At 43.9% G+C, this 25425-nt stretch overlaps 1 protein-coding gene across 2 annotated transcripts in view; it reads right to left on the bottom strand.

Moving 5' to 3' along the window:
- The window catches only part of LOC147106044 (metabotropic glutamate receptor 8), a 477360-nt gene that overhangs the window by 296663 nt on the left and 155272 nt on the right, over window positions 1–25425 (bottom strand). For both annotated transcript variants that reach the window (XM_086008745.1, XM_086008746.1), the window contains exon 2: window positions 9407–9623. In XM_086008745.1, the coding sequence (XP_085864871.1) occupies window positions 9407–9623 (217 nt within the window). The remainder of the gene's footprint in view (window positions 1–9406; window positions 9624–25425) is intronic.

Below are 25425 nucleotides of genomic sequence, written 5' to 3'. Positions count from 1 at the left end.
TTAGCACAGTTTGACTGAAATAACACACCAGAACATTTTCTTCAGTTGCTCCACTCTGCGCTTGTCTTTATAGTTAAGACATCCTCCCAACATGATTAATGATATGACTAGCTTGATTAATGGTTATGAATTACACAGTATGAATCATTAGAGCAGAAGCAACCAAAATGTATAGCTGCTCTGCTGAAGGCTGTGCTTGGTATGAACACATCCTCTAAAATGGCTAACGTATATCTGGCTATAACTCATTGCTTCTGATACTCTCAAGGTGCAATGTATATTTTAGAGCTTATCAGTAATAGGTTGCCTAATTGATGCTGTCAAACATTACTATTGCTGAAAATGCTAACAATGAGGAACATCATTCAATTCAATATCACAGAAAATATGAAATATAATCTAAAGTTTGCTTAACATGTTAAGTGCAATAATGCAATAATGACATGGTAAGGCATTCAAGTAAAAGAGGTAATGCACATACCTACCCAAAGTGTCTTAGCAGATAACACTGTGGCCTCTGTTTCTGAATGCTGTAGGTTTAATCCTTGCCTTAGAACTTGAACATATAATCTAGGCTGCCACTCCAGTGCAGTACTGAGGGAATGCTACATTGTCAAATGAGATGTTAACGTCGATCTGTTCTGGTGGTTGATGATCCTATGGCACTATTTAAAAAGCACAAGAAGTTCTTCCACTGTCTTGGCCAACATAACTCCCTCAACTAACACCATCAAGAGTTGCCCATTTCATTGTTACTTGTGGAATGGCTACCACATTTATTTAAACAACAACAATCACTTTACATTGTATGTGAAGTGTTACGGGATGAGGGACACAATAATTATGTTTTTTCTCTCTCAAAGGACCTCTATAAGCTAACAAATCCAAAGATACAAATGAGTTGGAAAAGGAGTTGTTTCTAAACAGGCTTAAAATAAATAAACAATCAGCTGTCCTTGAAATAACTGAAATTATGTCAGAGGGCCAATTTTTCAAATGAGGCTTTCTGATACACAGCCTTGTCCACTGGGACCGCAGACTGGAATAGTTCAGGTGCGATCCCGATGCTTTCCCATCCATAATGGAATATCATGGTTAGTGTGTCCATGAGTTCCCAATAGGTTTCAATGAAGTACTTAACTCCTACACATTCAGAAAAGTTCCCTAGATGTGCAGAAACAATAAAGCAATTTCATAACAGGCTGAATTGTTGCTAAAATTGTTCGTTGTCATTTTTCACACTAGTCCTACTCACAAACATGAAAATTCCAATTTGAGCACCCTGTAAAACGGAACAGCCGTCTGTCTTGTTGCGCACACATGGTCCTGCCTGAACTTGCACTTTTGTCACTCATTGCACATTAATGGAAAGTTGCCACCCGTGCAGCAAGCTTCTTGCGGGAGTTTGCATTCACAGAGAAGGAATTTTGCAACTTTGCTTTAAGCATTTAAAGGAAAGTTAAGATTTTTTTTTGATTGCCATCCTGGATTTATAGATATCATTACAGAATTCATAGGAAAACAAGAATTACAATTGGCAGACCATAGAGTAGGATAAAGGCTGTACAAACAAGGAAATTTATGGCAAAGATTTATCCATATTAAATGGTGACAATACATAAAAGTTGCAATCACAGTCGACTGAGGCATTTTGAACTGTAATGGTGTTGAGGTTTCAGGAGCTTTCAGTTGTTTGAAATAACTTGTTTCCATTTTGTACTAAAAAGCCAAATTCTTTTTGGTCTGAGATTTCTAAGATGGTGAATATGCGTTGAACAGGAACCTCAGAAGGTTATAAATGCTATTTATCAGACCATGCAACTTGGGCTATAAAACATAAACCAACTGTTCAAAGTAAAAATTAAACAATAGCAGAAAATTCGTAGTGTAGATTTCACTAACTGTCCTAACACCGAACCCTGACCAGCATCTGTAACACAATCGAGGTTAGTCCACCCCAATGGAGTCTTCGTGTCAACACAGGCTGTAGGACAAGTGAACGGGAAAAACTGAAGAATTGGCAGAAAGCAGTCAAATATATTTCTCTATCTAAACAAGGGGAAAGTTGCCAGTCAGGCCTCTCTCCGGAGAGACAAAGAACATCAAAAAGATACTGTTTACAATTTAAATAAAGCTGTCAATAATCTGTAGGATTTGAAACACAGAAATTGCTTGCTGCTATTGATTCACAACTCCAGCATGTCAACAAACTCACAATACATACTAGACACAATATCCATTCATGCTTGTTTCCAAGTTAGAATCATACAGCACAGAAGGAGGCCATTTGTCCTATCGTGCCTCTGCTGGCTCTTTGAAAGAGCGGTCCAATTTAGTCCCACATAGTCCCATTTAGTTCTTTTACCTTGATTGACTAAATTCAGAACAAAGCAAGCAGGTAAATAAGGATTTAATAAAACATTAACATATTAAGGACACTTTGGCCCCAATATTAACTGATAGACCCACTGAGAGCAGAGTTGGGGGGCGGGGGGATCCGATATCGCGTGGGAAACCCAGAAGTAATTTCAGCATGTCTATCAGTGGCTTTTTAACACAGCCACCTCATTAGCATTTTACGTCCGGGTTTGCCGTCCAATTCACGGCAGCGGGCATGATGAGGACCCGCATGGCGCAATCTCAACTCCGGTATTTAAAAGGCAATTTGGAGGAGTTTGGAGTTGAGAAGAGGAGAGAAGCAACTTCAACAATGGATTTGAGATGTTCAAAGGCTGCGACCCGGTTCACTGATGCCTCCCTTGATGTGCTGCTGGGGCTGTGAGGAGCCGGAGGGACGTACTATTCCCCAGCAATGGGAGGAGAAAACCTGTGTCAGAAACGAAGAAGGTGTGGCTGGAGGTGAGCAGCAGGAGTGTGGTGCCACGCTCCTGGATGCATTGCAGGAAGCGCTTTAATGACCTGACCAGGTCAGGAAAGGTGAGTACAGTTGTGCATTCACCTACATCCTGTTGTGCGCAACACCCCACCCCCTCACTCTGCCTTCTCAAGCTTACTCTTCACACCCACTTACCTTGCAGGTGCACCCATCCTTCTCTGTCTTTGCGCTTCCTCACATCCCCATCTATCCATCCACCACTGCCACCCAGCCTCATCCTTATGCAATTTCATGCCCCTCTCTGAGACTTGCCCTCACCAAATGCACTGCATCCATCAGGTGAATACATGTCATTACACTTGATTCTTGGCACAGTGCTGTACTGTCAGAGGTGCCGTCTTACAGATGAAATATTCAACTAAGGCCCTGGGTGTAAAGAGCAGGGGAGTTCGCCCAGTGTCCTGGTCAACATTCATCCCTCAACCAATGTCACTAAAACAGATTTTTCAGTCATTTATCTCATTGCTGTTTGTGGGACATTGCCGTGCGCTAACTGACTCCCGCGATTCCACACGTTGCAACAGCAACTGCACTTCAAATGTAATTCAGTGGCTTTGAAGCACTTTGGGACATCCTGAAGTTGTTCAAGTTGGGTTTTTTTTTGTGTCTGTAAGTCACCTACCTGAAGTCATGCACCATTTGCTAACCAAGATGGCAGGTCATCTACCTGTACCCAGACCTCCGCCTGTGCGACTTCACAACCGTCTATTAGTAGCCACACGAGTGTCGCTTCATGACTCGCTCGTTAATTTACCATCCAACCTATGAGTCAAGCTTTCTGTCACCTCCCCAAACCAAATGGTCCAACTAAAGTTGTGAACTCATTGCGTAGGAAATTGCAGGCACGTTCTACCACTCCATGAAATACCAAACACAAGCAGGCAAGGATGATAGGAATTTACCTTCAGTTAACTCCAGATAACGGTACAAATATTTCAGTGTTGCAGTACCTACATCTGTGAATCTCTTCAGTGACATTAATAATCCAGCACCTATACCAAGAGCTACTGCGATCTAACTGGAAACAATTCAAATCGTGTTCAGCATAGTACAGTTCTTCTAGAGAAAAACTTACATGAATATGCTTCCCCTTTAAATGTTGTACTGATATTTGGCATATACAAGCAAAGCTGTTTATTGGAGAGATAACAACACACTGAATTATGTAAAATAGTGTTTTTCATGGTCCATGGAGTTGAGATCAAAATAAATGTACTGCATTAGATTAAGTACTGAATTAATGTATCAAAACTACATAGAAATGCATCTCCTTTCCTCAGTTGATTGATCTCCAACTTGGAGGAATCATGTATTGAGAAACTATGCTCCAGAAGACAAATATGAGGAAGATAAAACGTATTTATGTCCTTTTAAAGCCATTTGTACAGGGAATGCTCAACAAACTGTAGCCAAGTGTAGACCAAGAACATTTAACAATTTCTGAAGATGAGGCGGCAATGGATTAATTGAATTTTACATTCAAATAGTAATTCTCAACAGCACTTGATAAAAACTGACTCAGACAAGGCCAGTAGACAAGAATTTACATCTCCTTTTTTTTTTAATGAATCGACTTTTGACAGCCTTAAACAAACTATTTACAGTTTAACCTGTACACCTGTCAGGACATTGCTCAACGAGAATAGATCACAAAACCCTTCCGCCCATTTAATCTCCCCCTTTTAGGATACAGTACTATTGCCTTCTAAGTGCAGCATGTTTTTAAATCAATCTGATGCCTTGGCCTCAAGCATGTTTCCTGGCAAACTATTCCAGTTGTTTTTAATATTTCAGTGAGCGAGCGGTGAATTTATGGAACAGGCTCCCTAGGGAGATGAGGAAAGCAGCTATTGATTCATTCAAATGCAAATTAGATTGATTTTTTTCAGAAAATAATATTCTGGGATACAGTATATGAGTAATTTGAGAGCTGACATGGTAAGTCTATCAGGCTTGGGAGGAAAATGTTGACTTTAGACCTATGGTTCATAAAGCTCTGCACCAGGGGGCTTCCTCACGTCGTGCCTGGGTCTGTTGTAGGCTAATTGATCGAGATTGATTGCTATGATTACTCAACACCTCGATTACCATTGTATCATGCGACCAACTGGATTGTAGAAGGCAAACTAGATGGACCTTGGTCTTTTTCGTCTAGCAATTTTTATACTCCTACGTTGTTGATCACCCTGCATGTACAGAAATACTTTGTGGTATCAGCTGTAAATTTGCCATTCACAATCCTGAACTTGTGCCCTCTTGTCCTGCTGCCCTGTTATATCTGAAAGCATTGTTTTGTGTTCACTTTCTCTGTCCTGTTGAGTATTTCATAAACCTCTATAAGATCCTGTTGAGACATCTCTTATTGAGGCTGAATAAGCTTAGCTTATTAGTAGGTCTGTATGTTGCTAACTAGAAGCAATATAATGAAATATATTTAGATATGACACACCGATCCATATCACTGTCCTGTTCAAAGTTGGCATTGCTGAAATGATTTTGTCAATTCCAGCCCAAGCAGCCATTAAGGTGATACTGCCCATTCCTAATGTGCTATTTTGATGACTATTACCAGATAATTAAGATGTGTTTGAATGTTGCTAATGTTTGGTATTTTGTTAACTGGTAATGTGATGCGGAAGAAATTCAGATACTGTCAATTCAAGCAGCGAAATGGATAGGTGTGAAGTTCCAGGACTAGGTTTTATTCTTGCACTGCAACAACATGAAAGGAGATGGTATGAACAGTTCTCAAACCTATTTCATTCACTTGGTGATACAAAGTGGGTTTTAGCACTGCAAGATAAATATTCAAATATAGTTCTACCATATTGGATTTTGCTATAGTAACAGAGCAATGGCCACATGTTGCACACAGTGTTCAACACTGCACCCTCAGAACTAATGACTTCTAGATCTAACCAAGATCAAAGTGACATAGATCCTGCCCCCACCCCCAACCCATCCACCGCCACCCCCCCACCCCCCGCAATAGTTCTGTTGCTACTGCCTCCTGTATCAGAGCTACACAAGATTTTCTTGTGTACTCATACCCTCAAGTGATGTAGCGTAGAAATCCTGTCCTGCCTCTAGCACCTCCACAACTTTTGAAATTTACCAAAATTGAGACCCAACGACGTGGAGAACTGCATCTTATGGCTGTGCTGTGTACTAGGTTGTATTGTATTGTTAGCTAAGATGAACTTTATCCAACATTGTCCCTATAGTATTTGTCAAAGTGTATTTCCCTCTCAGTCTGAAAACTATATCAGTTTCATTCAAACATTAATCAAATTTCATTAATACAGCAAACCTTTATGAAGTTATTATCTTGGTTCCTTTCAATTTTTAAGTCAATGTTTGTACAGTTTGAAGTCTGATATAACGCACACTGGCTTACAAAAGTTGCCAAATGAGTAAAAATCTTTTCTCTTTCTATTGCAATCCACTAAATCTTCAGCACATAGATGGAGTACAGTAAACATACTAAACCTATGAAAATAACAGACAGGAAAAGACCTACTGGTCCATCCAGCATGTCCCACACAGTTATGATGCCTTATGCATCGCAACATGTACACTTCCCACCCCACCCCACCCCAAGTAATCTCCTGGGAGAGGCATCAAACACAGATAAAAATCCAGATCAAGTAGAGGGAAAGAAACTGGAAAATTCTTCTCCGACCACCTTAGGCGTTAAAACTAGCCCAGGAGATCACATTTGCCCTGTTTAATGTTACACAATGCCTACCTCTTGAACGGTGTGATCTCTGGCCCAGCCAGAAACAGGTCAAGCTCTCGCTTGAAGCAAGTCAGTGAATCAGTGTTCACCGCATGAGCTGGCAGCCTGTTCCACAGGTCCACTATTCTCTGCGAATAGAAGAACTGCCGAACATTCAACCTAGTTCTGCCCTTACATAACTTATAAGCGTGATCCCTGGTCATCCCTAACAGGGCTAAGCGATCCCACAATCAACAGATCAGATCAAAGCTCTGCAGTCCTGCCACATCCAGTCGTGAATGGTGGTGGACCATGAAACAATTAATGGGAGGAGGAGGCTCCATGAATATCCCCATCCTCAATGATGGTGGAGCCCAGCACGTGAGTGCAAAAGACAAGGCTGAAGCGGTTGCAACCACCTTCAGCTAGAAGTGCCGAGTGGATGATCCATATCGGCCTCCTCCTGAGGTCCCCAACATCATAGAAGCCAGTCTTCAGCCAATTCGATTCATTCCACATGATATCAAGAAACGGCTGAGCGCACTGGATACAGCAAAGGCTATGGGCCCCGACAACATCCCGGCTGTCGTGCTGAAGCCTTGTGCTCCAGAACTAGCCGCGCCTCTAGCCAAGCTGTTCCAGTACAGCTACAACACTGGCATCTATCCGACAATGTGGAAAACTGCCCAGGTATGTCCTGTCCACAAAAAGCAGGACAAATCCAATCCGACCAATTACCACCCCATCAGTCTACTCTGAATCATCAGCAAAGTGATGGAAGGTGTCATCAACAGTGCTATCAAGCGGCACTTACTCACCAATAACCTGCTTACTGATGCCCAGTTTGGGTTCCACCAAGACCACTCGGATCCCGACCTCATTACAGCCTTGGTCCAAACATGGACAGAGGAGCTGAATTCCAGAGGTGACGTGAGAGTGACTGCCCTTGACATCAAGGCAGCATTTGACCGAGTGTGGCATCAAGGAGCCCTAGTAAAACTGAAGTCAATGGGAATTGCGGGGAAAACGCTCCACTGGCTGCAGTCATACCTAGCACAAAGGAACATGGTTGTGATGGTTGGAGGTTAATGATCACAGCCCCAAGACATCGCTGCAGGAGTACCTCAGGGCAGCGTCCTAGGCCAAACTATCTTCAGCTGCTTCATCAATGACCTTCCCTCCAACATAAGGTCAGAAATGGGGATGTTCGCTGATGACTGCACAGTGTTCAGTGTCTTTCACAACTCCTCAGATAATGAAGCAGTCCATGCCCGCATGCAACAAGACCTGAACGACATTCAGGCTTGGGCTGATAAGTGGCAGGTAACATTCATACCACACAAGTGCCAGGCAATGACTATCTCCAACAAGCGAGAGTTTAACTACCGCCCCTTGACATTCAATGGCATTACCATCATCGTATACCACACTATCAACATCCTGGGGGTCACCATTTACCAGAAACTTAACTGGACCAGCCACATAAATACTGTGGCAACAAGAGTAGGTCAGAGGCTAGGTATTCTGAGGCAAGTGTCTCACCTCCTGACTCCCCAAAGCCTTTCCACCATCTACAAGGCAAAATTAAGGAGTATGATGGAATACTCTCCACTTGCCTGGATGCATGCAGCTCCAACAACACTCGAGAAGCTCGACACCATTCAAGACAAAGCAGCCCGCTTGATTGGCACTCCATCCACCACCTTAAACATTCACTCCCTCCACCACTGGCGTACTGGTGCTGCAGTGTGTACCATCTACAAGATGCACTGCAGCAACTCGCCAAGGCCTCATCGGCAGCACCTCCCAAACCCGCGACCTCTTCCACCTAGAAGGACAAGGGCAGTAGGCGAATGGGAACACCACCACCTCCAAGTTCCCCTCCACACATAGAAACATAGAAGATAGGAGCAGCAGTAGGCCATTCGGCCCCTCGAGCCTGCTCCGCCATTCAATGCGATCATGGCTGATCATCCAAATTCAGTACCCTGTTCCTGCCTTCTCCCCATATCCCTTGATCCCCTTAGCCTTAAGAAATATATCTAACTCCTTCTTGAATATATTTAATGAATTGGCCTCAACTGTCTTCTGTGGTAGAGAATTCCACTGGTTCACCACTCTCTGGGTGAAGAAATTCCTCCTCATCTCAGTTCTAAATGGCTTACCCCTTATCCTTAGACTGTGACCCCTGGTTCTGGACTCCCCCGCCATCGGGAACAGCCTTCCTGCATCTAGTCTGTCTAGTCCTGTTAGAATTTTATAAGTTTCAATGAGATCCCCTCTCATTCTTCTAAACTCCAGCGAATATAAGCCTAATCGACCCAATCTCTCTTCATACGTCATTCCTGACTTGGAAATATATCGCCATTCCTTCATCGTCGCTGGGTCAAAATCCTGGAACTCCCTCCCTAACAGCACTGTGGGAGTACCTTCACCAAACGGACTGCAGCGGTTCAAGAAGGCGGTTCACCACCACCTTCTCAAAGGCAATTAGGGATGGGCAATAAATGCTGGCCTTGCCAACGATGCCCACAACCCATGAACGAATAAAAAAAAACCTATTCAGTTGAAATAATTGATCTACATAAACACAATCTGATCCCTTCATTATTTTATAAGCATTGATCAAATCACCCCTAAATCTACACTTCTCTAATTTAGGCATTCAGTCGATGTCCAGATCATACACCTTCCAACAGTGTTAATGATTCCACTGAGCAGATTGCGTTCAGAGGATTCGAGGCTCCAGAAGACTGTTTGTAGTAACCAAACTTCTGTAAATTGCCACTTACCAGTCTCCCTTGAGATCTGTATAAATGCCTCCACACCGCTTTCTCCATAGTTGCCCTCTGAGGCTAAAGTAGAAACATAATTCCATCCAAGGGCTGTAACAATATCCACCATTGCTTGAACTTGGTACGAATCAGGTGGTACCACTCGGGAAAAGAAGTCGTATCTGCTGTTGTCACTCAGCTCTGGAGCAGTTGATGCATAGCTGATCTGAGGGATCTGTGCCAAAAGACAAATATGCCAATCAAAATATGAAAACCTAATTAAATATTACTTCACTGAGATTCAGAATTAATAACTAAGCTGATACCTGGAAGTCCTAAAGTTTAAATGATTTCCCCTGTAAAACCATTTCCATTGCTACAATTGGCACTCGAAGCCTATACAGAACGTTACCATGCAACTCCATTCGTATTAGACCTCAGAGCAATCAATGAAATAAAGCCATGGTAAAATTGGTCCCAGTATATTCACTGCAGGATATTTTTTTTTTCAATCTTCTCCCCTTATCCTTCTACTCCTGAAATAGTTACCCATTTTCAAGTGTGCCATCCTCCCTTGCCTCCCCTAAATGGCCATTGTTTATGGGCAAGCATAGACAGTGAATGTCGATAGACTATTCAGCTATGGGGAGCATCAAAACTGGGCCCAATCCTGTCCTCACCCAATGCTCAATGTGCACTTTCCAGCATGGATCACCGGGAAGCAATCAGAAACCTTCCTGTGTCAGCTGTGGCTCAGTGGGTAGCACTCTCGCCTCTGGGTCAGAAGGTTGTGGGTTCAAATCCCCCTCCAGGGACGTGAGCGCATAAAGCTAGGTAATAAATGCTGGCCTAAAGTCAGAGGTGCCGTCTTTCGGATGAAACGTTAAACTGAGGCTCTGTCTGCCCTCTTGGGTGGACGTAAAAGATTCCATGGCACTATTTCAAAGAAAAGCAGGGGAGTTATCCCTGGTGTCCTGGCCAATATCTATCCCTCAATCAACATAACAAAAACAGATTATCTGGTCATTATCACATTGCTGTTTGTGGGAGCTTGCTGTGCGCAAATTGGCTGCTGCGTTTCCTACATTACAACAGTAACTACGCTTCAAAAAAGTACTTCATTGGCTGTAAAGCGCTTTGAGATGTCCGGTAGTTCGGTGAAAGGTGCTATATAAATGCAAGTCTGTCTTTCTTCCTAGCAACGGAATGCTGAAGCTCTAGATGGGATCAGCTAACTCAGTACAGACTAGGACCGAACTTGGGAGCACCCTATTCTGGTAGGACGGATACACACAAACACACTACAGTTAGCCACTGGAAGAACCATACAGGAATTTTTATTTATTAGTGCTTAAATGATGCTGCTCTGATTGACAATCACCTCAGATTTAAAGCTGAAATGGGTGTAAATATCTCATCTGCCCATGTCAAATAATATAGATCGATATAAAGGTGTAAATTTGTTTTGAATCTTTTCCAAAGCATAATTTGAATGCAATAAAGAAGGTGCACACACATAAATACCTTTAACCGTGTTGCAGCTTGTTTCAGTTTGGCATCATTTTAAGCCAAAATATATTCTGTTCTGATCAAAGTTCAAATAAATATATCTTTTATTCTTGTTGCCTGGCTACACTAACTGTATGAACCTGCTAAGGAAGCCTCAACCTTTTCAAAAAATATATATAATCTTCTTGTCTCTCTTCTCCCACCATTGAGCTCAGGAATGTGTGGCCGAGTGCCTATCTGTCAGCGAGATGAACACTGGTTCAGGTCACACAACCGTTTCCCACTCGGGAGTATCTGTCACTGCCGAAACTGAATCTTGTCAACTCTCAGCCAACCTGCCAGATGGAGCCCCATGCTATGGTGGGATGGTCCATCACACCGGGGACAAGGGAATGAGAGTGAAGGACTGATATTAAGCAGCTTAACCTGCTGCTATACCTCCTGCCATCTGATTACAGTGGTTGTGAAGACGTGGAACAGTGACTTCTGTAGCGTAGGTAGACATTGGAAATACCAATATTGAAAAAAAGAATACTTTATAAAATATATTCATGGAGATGACACTATGGCCGGAATTTTTAATTTGGGACCCGTTGGGAGCGGGGACGCCCACTCGAGTTTAAACTCCACAGCCTGCATGTGACGTCACAGACAGGTTACCTGCCCGGAGTCAGCCTGATGGACAGGCTTGGCTTCCACTTGGGCGGTGAACGCTGGAGAGGAGGCCGCAACCACAGGTAGGTGCGAGCAACTACCCTGGGGAGTCCGATCCCCAACCTGGGATGGGGGACCGATCCGGGGGTGTCCAATCTCTGACCCCGGAGGGAGGTCCGATCCCAGGGAGGGTCCGATTCCCCTACCTTGGGGGGGGGGGGGGGTCAGGTCCGATTCCAGAGGTGGTCCGATCCCCAATCGGGGTGGGGTTTATATGGGGGGGCTGATGGTGGGGGAGCTTTGAGGGCCCTTAGAAAGCATTCCTGCTTCTCCCGGCCCACAAGGATTGCTCTCCGAGGCTGGCCTCGCCTCGCTGCAATACAATACAAATCGCTTTATTGGCATGATAAGGTACATCTTATGTTGCCAAAGCATCAAAATACATTTATGGTTGAACACATAAACGCGGTTCCATTCATACAGTGTATAAACAGGTATATCCCTGAGTTTATAAATATATTTTCGCCTTGTTTATATATACTCTTGTCTTAGTTTACTGGTTGTCCCTCTGTTCATGGCAAGCTGTAACATAGTGTGCCGCCAGTGTTACACAGCTTCTCTCCTCCCCCAGTAGGAATGGGAGTTTTTGGTTGTCAGTCAGATTTCTGAATTCAGGGCATATTTGTGAGAATTTTTGATAGAAATTCTCTCTGATGCCCTGATATTTTCCACAGGCTGTGAGGAAGTGCATCTCTGTCTCAACTACTCCCTGACTGCAGTGAGAGCATATCCTGTCTTCTCTTGGCAGCCTGGTCTGCCTGTGTCTGCCGGGAATTCCGAGACCCGGGAACCCCGGCCAGCCACAGTTATTCCTTCAAAGCAGGTTAAATCCGAGGCTTCCAGCCTCATTATAATATTTAAAATACCAGCCCACTTCCTGGTAGCAGGTTGGCTGCCGCCCCGCCACCCCCCCTCCCCATCCTGCCTCTGTTAAAACCGGAAATAGGCGGGGTGGAGGTGGGGTCTGGTCAGGATTCAGGTTCCTAAATACTTTAACCTCCCACCCGACCCTGACCCACCCGTTTTCGGGGGTTAAAGTTCCCCCTATGTATTTTGTTAAGCTATTTTTGTTACTTTTGGTAAATTTTGTATGTTATGCATGGCAGTGTCAGGAATGCTATGTTGTTCAACATGTTGTACTCAGTGGCTGCAGCTACCAGCGTACATGCCATCCTAGGGGATGAGTAAATGCTCCCCCTTATATTCTTTTCCTGACCCTTGGTACCCACTTGCTCCCACCAACGTCCAGTGGCTACATGCCTCCTCTTCATACGCTCCCAGTGGCACCAGTCCTGATTGCCACCTCTTATCCAGAGACAGGAAGTCTGGTGCATTAACCATCAGACTTGGGAGAAGCTTGATGGGAGTGCCGAGCAGTCCCAGTTGCACTGCTTCGCGTCAGCACACAGATTGATCCCTTAAAACCCAGACCGTCAGAGCAAAAGACTGATGGATGGCATGCACAAAGCAGTCACAAGTCAGACATATCATGGACATGTAAGGGCAAAAGATCCCTCTACTTCTGACGAAAGTTCATTGACCTGAAACATTAACTCTCTTTCTCTCCACAAATGCTGCCTGACCCGCTGAGTATTTCCAGCATTTTCTGTTTTTATTTCAGATGGATGGTGGGCTGGCTCCTTGAAGACAGGGGCAATGCATGCAATGTAACGTAACCCTGGCTGATGACACCTCTGTAGACCTCTGATGACTCCACATCTCAGTAGAGAACAGCTACAACTAAGGCACATAGGCAAGCCAGGATGCTCACTGAAGGAACATATTGGGTGCTAAAGCAATGATTCAGATGCTTGAATTGTTCAGGAGGCGAGAACTTACAATATGCACGAGAGAAGATTGGCAAAATTATAAGTGTTTGTTGAATATTGCACAATATTGCTATGGCCAGAAGCCTCACCATAGACTTGGCTGAGAAGTAATTGAAAATCATTGAAGTCTAGGAGGACAATGATGTACAACAGCCAGCAGCAGCTGATCGGTCTGTTCAGACAAGGCAATAGCATCAGGGCGAACTGCCTACTTTCTAATGGGCTTTGCAACTGTGCCCCATGATTACTAATTGGACATATGTATAATAACTCTTATTTGCTTTAATCATTTAGTTTTTGCAGGGAAGTGCATGTTTTCTATTAAGTTTAATCTTGGCCAACTGCCACTTTCCTTTCTGCTCAATGAAAGAAGCACAGACAGCAAAATACATAAAATGAATGAAGTGTTTTTGTGGTAGTAAATGTTATGGATTCACTGTCCTTTTCTACTGTGGTGCCCCCTTGAATTTCCGCAGTGAATGATTCTCCTGTTGTGTGACCCTCTGGAAGAAGGAGCACCACAAGAAGTAAAATCGGGGCGAGTCGTGCCTTCCTTTGCAAAAGCAGAATATATATTTTTTAATTTAGCATTTAAACAGTGTTGTGTTTTTTCATGAGATTTCCTTCATCCTTGCCATTTTCAAACGAACTTTCCCACCCCATTATTACTTATGCTACATTGTCAGAAGATGTTACTATAATCACACCAGTTTGCCTTATTACATTCTAGGGCAGCATCTTTTCCAGCAAATGATAAAAGCATTTATATCATCTGAAGAATATACCATCTGTCTGTTTGACCAGAGTCTAAAATTTCAACGGGTGATCAAAACGTGCTTTCCTTTGAAGTTTCCTGCAATTAATAATTTGCAGAGTTCTTATGGATGAATGCCATCTTCTCCCTCACCCCTCCCACCTCGTTCTCAGATTTTGGACAAAATATTGTTTTTAAAATCAATTTTCAGCCATTCAGATTGGTACGTGCTTATGTTGAAGCCCACCAGACCCGCAGATTAGTAAGCAGCACCGGCTTAGAACATAGACATAGCCCCTGTTCTTTATTCAGAAAATAGTATTGAAACGTTATACAGAAGGGACAGATAGCCAAACTAAACCCAATAAAGTGAAAGGTAAACATGCCACAAATATATTTCCTGAGCCAGATGGATAGCCAGGTGATCCGGAGGCATTGGCTCAATAAATCAGTGATGGAGGACCTCAAAGATGAGTTCCAAGGGGATTTTTGCCGCTCATGTTTGCCAGGAATCATATTCTGCCTGTACATGGGGAGGATACAGAGGTAGGCATCAGTCTGCCTCTGGTGCATTTCACATAGATGCACAGGACCACGTTTGCTTCAGCCAGATGTTCAGGTCATGTGGCTCATCTGTTCTGTTCCTGCTATTCTTAACAGCAGGAAAGGTCAATATATCCCTTTCCCACACAAAGTCCAGCAACAACAGAAGGGCAAACATAAGTTCTACCAACTAGCAAGCTTTCCAAATGCCGGGGGCCCAATCAACTCCACATATGTGGCTCACACACCACCTGTCCATAATCTTTTGGGAAACAGTTTGAAACCTTGAGTATTTAGCTCATCTACGATCCCAATTATAAAATGATAATTATCCTCAAAGTCCAGTTATTGCCTACGGATGCAGGACTCTGTCATTTTATATGCCTCCTGAACAGGGAGTCAATGTTGACCTTGTCGGCTACACCTCCTTTTCCTTATACTGTATACTGCTTTAGGGCACCCTATCGTAATTCAGCATCTATGCTCCATTTACATTTTTTGACAGATTGGCCAAATTGTGTTAACCTAATTGCCTGAAGTGTCATACCCAAATAATCCTGACAACTGGAAGGAAGGAAGGCAGATAAAAAAGAACTTGCACAGCACCTTTCAAAAACTCAATGTGTCCCAAAGCTCTTTAACATAATGAAGTACTTTTGAAGTGTAACACTGTTATAATGTAAGAAATCTCATTCTATATCTATACTCAGCAAACATAACAACCATTTTGCACAATTTACAATACTCGAGGGAAATGTTCCAATATGGGTGTGAAAGTGGCAAGCCCACACAGCAGCAAGCTCAACACTCACTGACATTGGGTCAAATTCACTGGAATTTCTAAGTTAATCTCATTATCTATTGATAGTGATTAGATAGATTGGGAGCTCATTGTCAGCAGGAGCAGGAAATAGTTTGTAGCTACAGCTCCTACCTAAAGGGGCAGCTTCATTGTTGCTGGGCAGAGGAGGAAACACAACTGAACAAAGCAACTCTATTTTCAGATGGCGTTACACTGGTGCTGATGGAAGAAGTGCAGCAAAGGACCATTGTCCTGTTTGGGATCTCCAGGCAGCCACCTCACAGAATGTAGTCTGCTAGACAGGAGGTGCTGTCAGAGTAAGCAAGATTTCAAACATACAGAGGATGATTGAAGAACAAGGCCAAAGTGAAATGAGGGAAATGTGTCTGCCAAGGTAAGGGTAATCGGCATTTCACTGCTTCAAGATGCCTATCGTGTGTTTGATAATTATCCCAATGGCTGCCTGAGCCTTTTTATATTCTCAGGCAGCTGATGCTCATTGCTGTCATTTGTATCAGGAGCCAGAACCAGAGACGGCAGCCTAGGTTTCCTAGGAACCATTCTTGCACTCCTTCTCCATCAAATAATCCTGACACAGGGTGGATTTCCTTACCATCAAGGAATCCTGACTGCTGCCTTGCAGGATTCTGTTTTGATGTTCATTGACCAGAAGCCCTTGCTCATGAAGACGACGATATTTTGTGCAGGGGGTGCAATCGATGACAGCCTAGACTGGGGAAATTCTGTGATGTAAACAACAATTCTAGTGCCTTCTCATTCTGCTGCAGGTTTTCCACAGCGAAAGCGATTGTTTATCCTGGCACACAACCGATCAGTCACTGTCTTGATACATTGTAGTTTGACTGGCTTTGCTAATGTCCCGAGGTAGTTATTACTTGCAGAGAAATAAATTGGTTATATTTTATATTAACATTATCCAGAAAGTTTACTTTTCAAAGGGAGGAATAAGGCATCAGCAGATTGAAGGATGGGCATCCATGGTTGTTGAGGTGCTGCAGAGGACAGTTGGTGATGACACATTGAGCTTCATGCACATTTGGACTGTTTGCATATTTTGTCACATGAATGCCCTGCACTTTGGAAAATCCTGCCACAGAAAAAGTGCAGTACTCTCTCGTGATGCTACCAGCTTTCTTTAAAAAAATTTATGGAAGAGTTAGTCCTGGCAAACAATACATCGATCACCCGCTTTATGCATCAGTGCACTGCTGATTGACTGTGTGGTGACTTGGAAGGCTCTAGAGCCATAAAGTCAGTGCTGCAGTCAAATCACGGCCACTGTCAAAATGCTCATGATGTTGGTGGGAGGTCTCTGAAGCAGAGTCTGCAAAGGCAACTCTCTTCAGATATTGCTAGGTGTCTGCACCTGAGTCTGTACGACTCCTTGGATAAGGGTGGTTAAAGACACACTTGCCTCACATCCATTCTCAGATCTTTGTCTTCCTCCTCCAAAACAGAGACATATTCTGAATTGCTGATTGCAACAACAAAAATCGCAGCTCACAAAAATCCAGAAATACAAAAGGCAGACAGAGGAAATGCAGAAACAAAAGCCCCGCCCCTCTAAAAAACAAATTCAGGAAGCTAAAATCCAGCAAGCAAAACCAGGGCAAGAATGGCTCCAACACACTTTTTAAGAATTCAATCTCCCAAAGGCTAGAATGCACCTTCCACACATCATTCATTTGATATGCATCCACTGAGTGCACTGTGCATCCCAGGTGAGAAACAAGGGAAATCATCTCATCAGGTAACTTCATATATTTACATAAATAATTTTCATATTGAATGAGGCTCTTCCACATTTCGTGCAAGAATGCTTGAACACAGCCTAAAAGTCCAGCTGGAAAATTCGCGCTCAGTGTGAATCAAGTGGGGATCATGTTAAAGGGGACAACATCCAACCCCCACACATAATTTTTGATATGTTGAACAGAAAATCATTTCTTATTGGGGCATATTTGTTAAATTTATGAAATAATAGCATGAGAAAGGGGTCTGTGGCACAGAAGGTGGGGTTCAAGTATTGCGCTTTGTTGGGGCAATGCAACTGGTTCCTTTTGTGGGGCTGCAATTTTAAAAAAGGTAATTGCCTTGGGAGATGATGTAATGGCATTTTTTTTGCACCATTATTCCCGCACATTGTACACCACTACCGCCCACTGTTATATATAAAGAACTCAATAAAAAACATTATTACTTGGAAATAATGTTTGTAAAATCTTATGCAACAGGTGCTATAGAAACGGACAGCGAAAAGAACATATTGTCAGACAACAGAATAGTCTAATTTCTCTGACTGCTGAACAATCAAGGGGAAATGTGTGCCGCAAACTATTAATACATGAACATCAACACCCTACCCCACAAGGTGTGGGAGCTGACTTCAAAAGGCTAGTTCAAACTTGAAAAAAAATCCGTACCATAAATCACAGCACAGGTTGTTTGTGTCTTTAGTTCTGTCTAGAAACCTGGGGCTCGATTTTGTCAATGGGGAGCTTTTGGAGGTGGGTCTCCCACCTTTTGGGTTGTAGTCCCACCTCCATTGACTTGTGGCCAACCCACGCTATTTTCCCTTGATTGACCTTATTAAGCCTGCCCAGCGGGCTCAGCAGGCCAATTAAGGGACACCTGGTTACTGGTGACGTCAGCGATTGACATTTTATCTGTCAAGAGCTTTTGACAGATGAAAAATCAGCATATGACAGCTCTGTGAAGCTGTCAAACACTGACAATCTGTCTTCTAACTTGAGTCCTTCTACTCAGATTCAATTAGAGAGCTCTCCAGACCAGAAAGCAGAGGCTGCAGCTTTTGACAGTTCAGCGGCCATTCTGCTTTCTGTGCCGGTGAGCTGAGAGACTCCCGAGAACTGAAGGAAGGAAGCCTGCAGGAGAAAGTAAAGGTAAGTAAAACTTATTAAAACACTTTACACTTACCTCACACACTTACCTCTGCACACATGCGCCCATCACTCACCTGCACAACGGACATCTTGACCCCTCCAACCTCTGCAGACCGACGGCCCACCTCGCTAACTTGGCGTGGTTCGGAGCCGTCAGACAGCCCACACTTCAGGGCTAAAAATAAGGATTAGGCAAAAAACTGCCTGTTAACTACCTGTTAACAGGCAGTTAATTGGCACTAATCCCCTTCACGCCTCGGGGAGGCGGCTCCCAGCACAGGTTGGGTACCCGCCTCCTGGGACATTGGCACGGAGGCGGGTTGGGGCGGAATGGGTTCCTGCTCCCCGATTCTGCAATTTTCCCACCACTCCCACCTCCAAACCCGCCTCCTTGGGGCTTGGCAAATCGAGCCCCTGAACTCCATAGCTGGGGTGGTGGGGAGGATTAATGATTACCCCCCTAGCTATGGTATAAAGTATAGGCACAGGTTAGTTGGGATGACCACTACTTTCTAATGTCTTCTTTGAAAGGCAGAAATTGCATAGAATTTACAGTACAGAAACGGGCCAATCTGGCCATATTTATACTCCACACGAGCCTCCTCCTACTCTAATTACCTCTTCCCACCCTGCTCCTTTATCCCTCTATTTCCTTCTCCCTCATTTCTGCACTGGAAATTCACATCAGCCACACACAAAATGGTGTCTTGAGGTTCTGTGGAAGTCTGTTTCATCCAAATATCCTGTCGGTTATCAAAAGCAAAACACTGCGGATGCTGGAAATCTGAACTAAAAACAGAAAATGCTGGCAATACTCAGCAGGTCAGGCAGCACCTGTATAAAGAGAAACAGAGTTAATGGTCCTGAATTTGTGGTCGAGGCTTCCCATGGGGAAATGCCTCTGATCCGCAAATAAAATGCCCACATACCTGGTGATCCAGGAGGTACAGAGACTCACAGTCCTGGGCCTCTCCGGGTACCCGCGGGTATAAGCCCACCTATTTCAGCGGCGCTTGCGCCCAACATATGTACAAAATCCCCATAAGCATGAATGGGAATACCCCCCAAAAATACATCTACACTTCAAATACATTTTTAAAAATTACATATTTAAAATGAATTAAAATGCCATTTAATTAAATATTTAAATCAAAAATTTAATTTTTTGAAAAATACATTTCAATTTTTTTAATAGGCTAAAAATAACCTTACCTTATTGCACAAGTGTTTTAATGTTTAAATGATTGAAAAAAAATTATTTTTATGTTCATTTAAACTCTTACATTGGTAAAAACAGGCCTTATGATTGCTTTTACCAGGCGTAAGAATTTCACGGGCATTCGCTGGGCAGAGGTTGGGCAAATAGCCAACTCTCCGCCCATGGATGCCCTTTGCCCGGGGATGCGGATGCGTAGGGGTCGCAAATTAACGGCCAATGTTTCAGGTCAATGATGTTGTGTCTGTGTGTTGATAGAGACACTGAAGACAGGAGTTGGCTTCATAGGTGTTTATTAAACAAAGTCTGGAGGGGAACTAACTGATACAACACAATATACAGGCTTATATAGCCTGAGTGGCCATTACCGGCATTACAGTACACATGGGGCTCTTAAAGGCACATACACTACAATTCCTCCCCTTTTAGCCAACCAGTACATAATATTTTAAGTAATTATTAATTACATGTTACAAGAAAAATAATCTACACATTGCTGCAGTTAATTAATTATAAGTCAGTCTCTCTGGAGGCTTCCTGACTCGGTCCGGATAACGCCTCGGTGGTGTAGTCGTTTCTGGTGGTGTAGTAGGTTCTTTTGGCAAGGCTGATTCGGCTTGAATGCCAGTGTCGGGTTCATCAGGTTCCAATATCACCGGATCGGAGGTAGATATGGGTGTCTCTACTTCATCGTTAGGCATATAGAGTTGTGGTGTAGGTTGTCCCTTTTCGGATGACTCTATGATTTGGTCAGCATGGCGCCTTATTATGCTTTCTCCGATGTCCACGGTATACATCAGCGGTCCTACTCGTGTGCAGATAGTTCCAGGCTGCCATTTCTCGTTATGGTAGTCCCGGGCCAAAACCTGTTGACCTATCTGGAAGGTTCTAGTTGGCCTTTCATTCATGCCTTGAAATTGCCGGTTCTCCACGTCCCTTCTGATGTTGGGCTTGATCAAATCCAGCCGGCATCTTAGGCTTCTATTGAAGAACATCATGGCGGGAGTTTGGTTTGTAACCATATGTGTTGCATTCCTGTATGCGAACAAGAAGTTATCCACCTTGTGCTGAAGTTTTATGTCTTCATTACCCATGGCCTTTATGGCCTTCTTGAAGGTCTGGACAAACCTTTCAGCCAATCCATTGGTGGCGGGATGGTATGGGGCGGACGTGTAGTGCTTAACCCCATTGTTTTTTAAGAACTTCCTGAATTCTTCGGACACAAATTGCGGTCCATTATCAGAACAGATCTGTTCCGGCAGCCCATTTCTGGCAAATATGGTCCTTAATACTGTGATGGTTTTTTCCGTGGTGGTGGAGGACATCTTTATTACCTCCGGCCACTTGGAGTGTGCATCAACATTGAGTCCATAAATGGACCAGCTAAGTCGATGTGTACCCTTTGCCAGGGAGATGAGGGCCACTCCCATGGATGTAGAGGGGCTTGGGGTGGAGCGTTTTGGACCTTCTGGCATCCTAGGCAGCTCTTGGTCATTTCTTCGATGTCTCCATCGATACCTGGCCCCCATACAAACGCCCTGGCTAGGTTCTTCATTTTCACTCCACCCAGATGCCCCTCGTGAAGCTCCTTTAGAACTTTATCCTGGAGTTTGGGTGGAATCACCACTCTGGATCCACACATCAAGGTTCCTCGGCACACTGACAGCTGTTCTCTTCTTTGCGAGAATGCTGGCAACAGTGGTTCGCCATGTGCTGGCCATCCTTTCACTGTTAAATCGTAGACTCGTGAGAGAGTCGGGTCATTTCTAGTTTCCCTTTCAATGGCAGAATTTGTTACTGGTAGACATTCGACTATGGTAGAGTGGAAAATCTCCACTGGGTCTACGGTAGGTGCTTCTTCTACCGTTGGCAACGGTAGGCGCAATAACCCGTCAGCATTCCCATGCTGTTTTGATCCTTTGTATTCTATGTCATATTGGTGTGCCCTAGAAAAAGGGACCACCTCTGTAGCCTTTGCGCTGTCATAATGGGAACACCCTTTTTAGGGTTGAATATGGAGATGAGGGGTTGATGGTCAGTCAACAAGGTAAATTTTTGTCCGTGTAGGTAATGGTTGAATTTCCTCACTCCCCATACCAGGCTGAGTGCTTCCCTGTCGATTTGGGCATAGTTACACTCAGCTGAGTTCAGTGAGCGTGACGCAAAAGCTATCGGCCATTCCGAGCCATCAGGGAATTTATGCGATAATACTACTCCTATGCCATAAGGGGATGCATCGCACGCCAGTCTGATTGGCAGTGATGGGTTGTAATGAGCCAAAACTTCTTTGGATGTGATTAAGTCTTTGCATTTATGGAAGGCACGTTTACAGTCTTCGCTCCATTTCCAAATTACTCCTGTTTGTAGCAGTTCATTAAGAGGGTGTAGAAGAGTTGATAAGTTCGGTAAAAATTTATGATAGTAATTTATTAATCCCAGGAACGACCTTAATTGTGAAACATTTTCAGGTGCTGGGGATTTTATGACCGCTTCAATTTTTTCAGGTGACTTATGCAACCCTTCCTTATTAATTATGTGGCCACAATATGATATTTGATTTTGGAAAAATTTGCACTTGGGGCAATTTGCTCGTAGGCCCCGTTCTCTCAGCCTAGTGAGCACCTGCTCCAAATTGGCAAGGTGCTCGTTGTCGTTTTCTCCTGTTACAAGGATGTCATCTAGGTAGCATTGAGTCCCCGGAATCCCTTGGAGGACTTGCTCCATAGCTCTTTGCCAGATAGCTGGAGTGGATGCTACTCCGAAAACCAGTCGATTGTACTGGTACAGATCTTTGTGTGTATTTATCGTGAGATATTTTTTAGAGGCCTCTTCAACCTCCATCTGTAGATATGCCTGTGCCAAGTCAATTTTGGTGAAACGTTTCCCTCCGGATAGTGAGGCAAAAATATCTTCTATCCTCGGAAGAGGATACTGTACCATGTGAAGGATCGGGTTTACAGTCACCTTGAAGTCTCCACAGATGCGAATTTTTCTCTGTTCTTCAGATTTATCATTATTCAATGCTTTCTTCATGACTGGAACGATGGGCGTTGCCCACTCGCTCCAATCTATTTTGGATAATACGCCTGCCTTTTCCAAATTCTCCAGCTCTGCCTCGACTGCTGGCCGAATTGCGTATGGCACCGGTCTTGCCTTAAAAAACTTGGGAATTGCTGCATCTTCCACTTTTATTGAGGCGGTGATGCCTTTCAAGGTTCCTAGTTTCTCTTGAAACACTTCTTTGGCGTTGGCCAAGATGTCTTTTAATCGTTCAGGTATGGCGTCATCATCGTTTTTTTTCTTACTGGTCACCGTCAGTGCCTGAATGGAGTGCCAGTCTAAACGTATTTTCCTGATCAATTCACGTCCCAACAGCGGTGGACCACCATCTTGTAGAATGTATAAATACAACTTTTGTATTTCCTTGCCGTTGTATACAACAGGCACCCTTATTTTTCCTTTGGGGTATACTTTCTGCCCCGTGTATGTTTTCAAGATAATGGATGTGTCTTTTAAAGGTATATGCGGAAATAGCCGCTCGTAATCCGTCGATTTATGACGGTCAGAGCTGATCCTGTATCTAGCTCCATTTTAACTGGGGACCCTGCTATCGTGAGGGTAACCCAAATGGTCTGGTAATCATCTTTGGCAATTACATTATGTAATTTGAGACAGCTTAGTCTCTTGTTTTCGGAGTCGCTATCGCTCTTCTGGTCTTCGGAGCTACTGTCCGTCGTCATTTGTACCTTTCTGTACTTTTCTTTATTGATTTTTTTTCCTGTCTGTGGATTTTTTTTGTCCAGATCGGCATACCCGTGCAATGTGTCCAATCTTTCCGCATTGCCTGCATGCTTTGTCCTTGAACCAGCAGTCCCTCTGGTCATGGGTGGATCTGCCGCAGCGATAACATCTCTCGAAACCCTGTGTCATTTCATGGGTGCCGAAGTCCTGTGTCTTTTGTTGTATCTCTGCAGCTCCTCTTGCGGCTGCTTCGTATGATACAGCCATACTGAAAGCCTTGTCCAGTGTTAAATCTTTTTCAGAAAGCAGCCTTTTCTGTGTTCCTTCACTTAAGAGACCGCAGACGAATTTGTCTCGAAGATAACCTGCTAGTCCTGCTCCGAATTGGCAGTGTTTTGATAACTTTCTTAATTCGGTGAGGTAATCAGCGTTACTTTCATTCTTGTGTTGATTTCTCTTGAAGAATTTGAATCGTTCCGCTATCAGCAGCGGTGTTGGGTTTAAGTGCTCCTGTAGGGTATCAACAATTTCTTTAAAATTCTTGTCCTTTGGTTTGGCTGGAGTGATTAAATTTCGTAACAGCCCGTATGTTTTGCGCCCATTAGATTTAGTAGTACTGAAGCTTTTTTTTCATCTTCTATTCCATTTGCGGTGCAATATACCTCCACTCTTTCCACATATGTGGTCCAATCCTCTATCTCGTTATCAAAAGCATCAATATTGCCAGACTTAGGCATCCTAGAAAAAAAATGGCGCTTCCCGCGCTTTTCTTTCTTTTCTGCAGTAAAGATATGGCGCTTCCTGCGCTTCCCCGCCGCTGCTGCCGATGACAACGCTGTTTCCCGTGGTTTCCGTTCTTTTTATTTATTTATTTACAGTTGGAGACTCGTTCCCGCCGGACTCTCTCTCTAGGTCTGAACGCCGACCTGCTCGCAGCGCCGGCCGTCTCCCGAGTGCTCCCTCCCTGTCTGTTACTGCTTGCCTCCACTTTCGCTGCTTGGCCCAGCTGTAGAGCCAGCCGCTGGAGCCCCAGCCCGACGCCCAGGAAGGATTATTGCAGTACCTGCCACCAGCTTGGCAAGCTGGTGAAACTACAGCTTTTTCTTCAACTTTGGACGCCAGAGGAATCAATGTCCTTGAGGTGCTGCCGAATTGCAGGTAAGTCCGTTTCCAATTCAGAACAGATCTGTTCCGGCATCCCATCCTCGTCGCCACTGTTGTGTCTGTGTGTTGATAGAGACACTGAAAACAGGAGTTGGTTTCATAGGTGTTTACTAAACAAAGTCTGGAGGGGAACTAACTGATACAACACAATATACAGGCTTATATAGCCCGAGTGCCCATTACCGGCATTACAGTACACATGGGGCTCGTAAAGGCACATACACTACAATTGACCTTTTGTTAGACCTGGGATTTTATTTTTGGGCCCTCAGGCCATCCTGGTGGGGGATGGAGATGTAGAGGGATTGGACGTCACAGTGAAAAGGGGACGGTTGGGGCCAGGAAACTGGAAACCATTAAAGTGGCGGAGGGCGTCGGAAGAGTCGCGGATGTAACTTGACAAGGGGAGAAAAAAGAGTCAAGGTAGGAAGGAATCAGTTCCATGGGGCAAGAACAGGCTGAAACGATGGGTCTACCAGGGCAGTCCTGTTTGTGGATCTTGGGAAGGAGGTAGAAGCGGGCTATGCGGGGTTGGAGAACGATGGCGGCTGTGGAGGGAAGATCTCCAGAGGAGATGAGGTCAGTGACAGTCTTGGAAACAATGGCTTGATGTTCAGTAGTGGTGTTTATCAAGTTGTAAAAGAAATGTGTTCTAACAATGGAATTTAACCTCTCAGGACTGATTCTACTTCATTGTAATAGGAACATTCTTAAGTATTGTACTTTCAGTATCTTGTTGTGTTTCTCTGCTTCTATGTATTATTCAACCTGTAAGTGAATCTATTAGTTTTAGCCTGTTCACACTGGTCTGACAATGTGGTACTTCCTGCCTTTCAAAGGA

The sequence above is a fragment of the Somniosus microcephalus genome, chromosome 16 (assembly GCF_052327205.1).
Source record: "Somniosus microcephalus isolate GS21.2 chromosome 16, FLI_Smic_1.0, whole genome shotgun sequence".
NCBI lineage: Eukaryota > Metazoa > Chordata > Chondrichthyes > Squaliformes > Somniosidae > Somniosus > Somniosus microcephalus.
The sequence above is the reverse complement of the archived record's forward strand: the minus strand, read 5'-3'. Positions and strand labels throughout refer to the sequence as shown.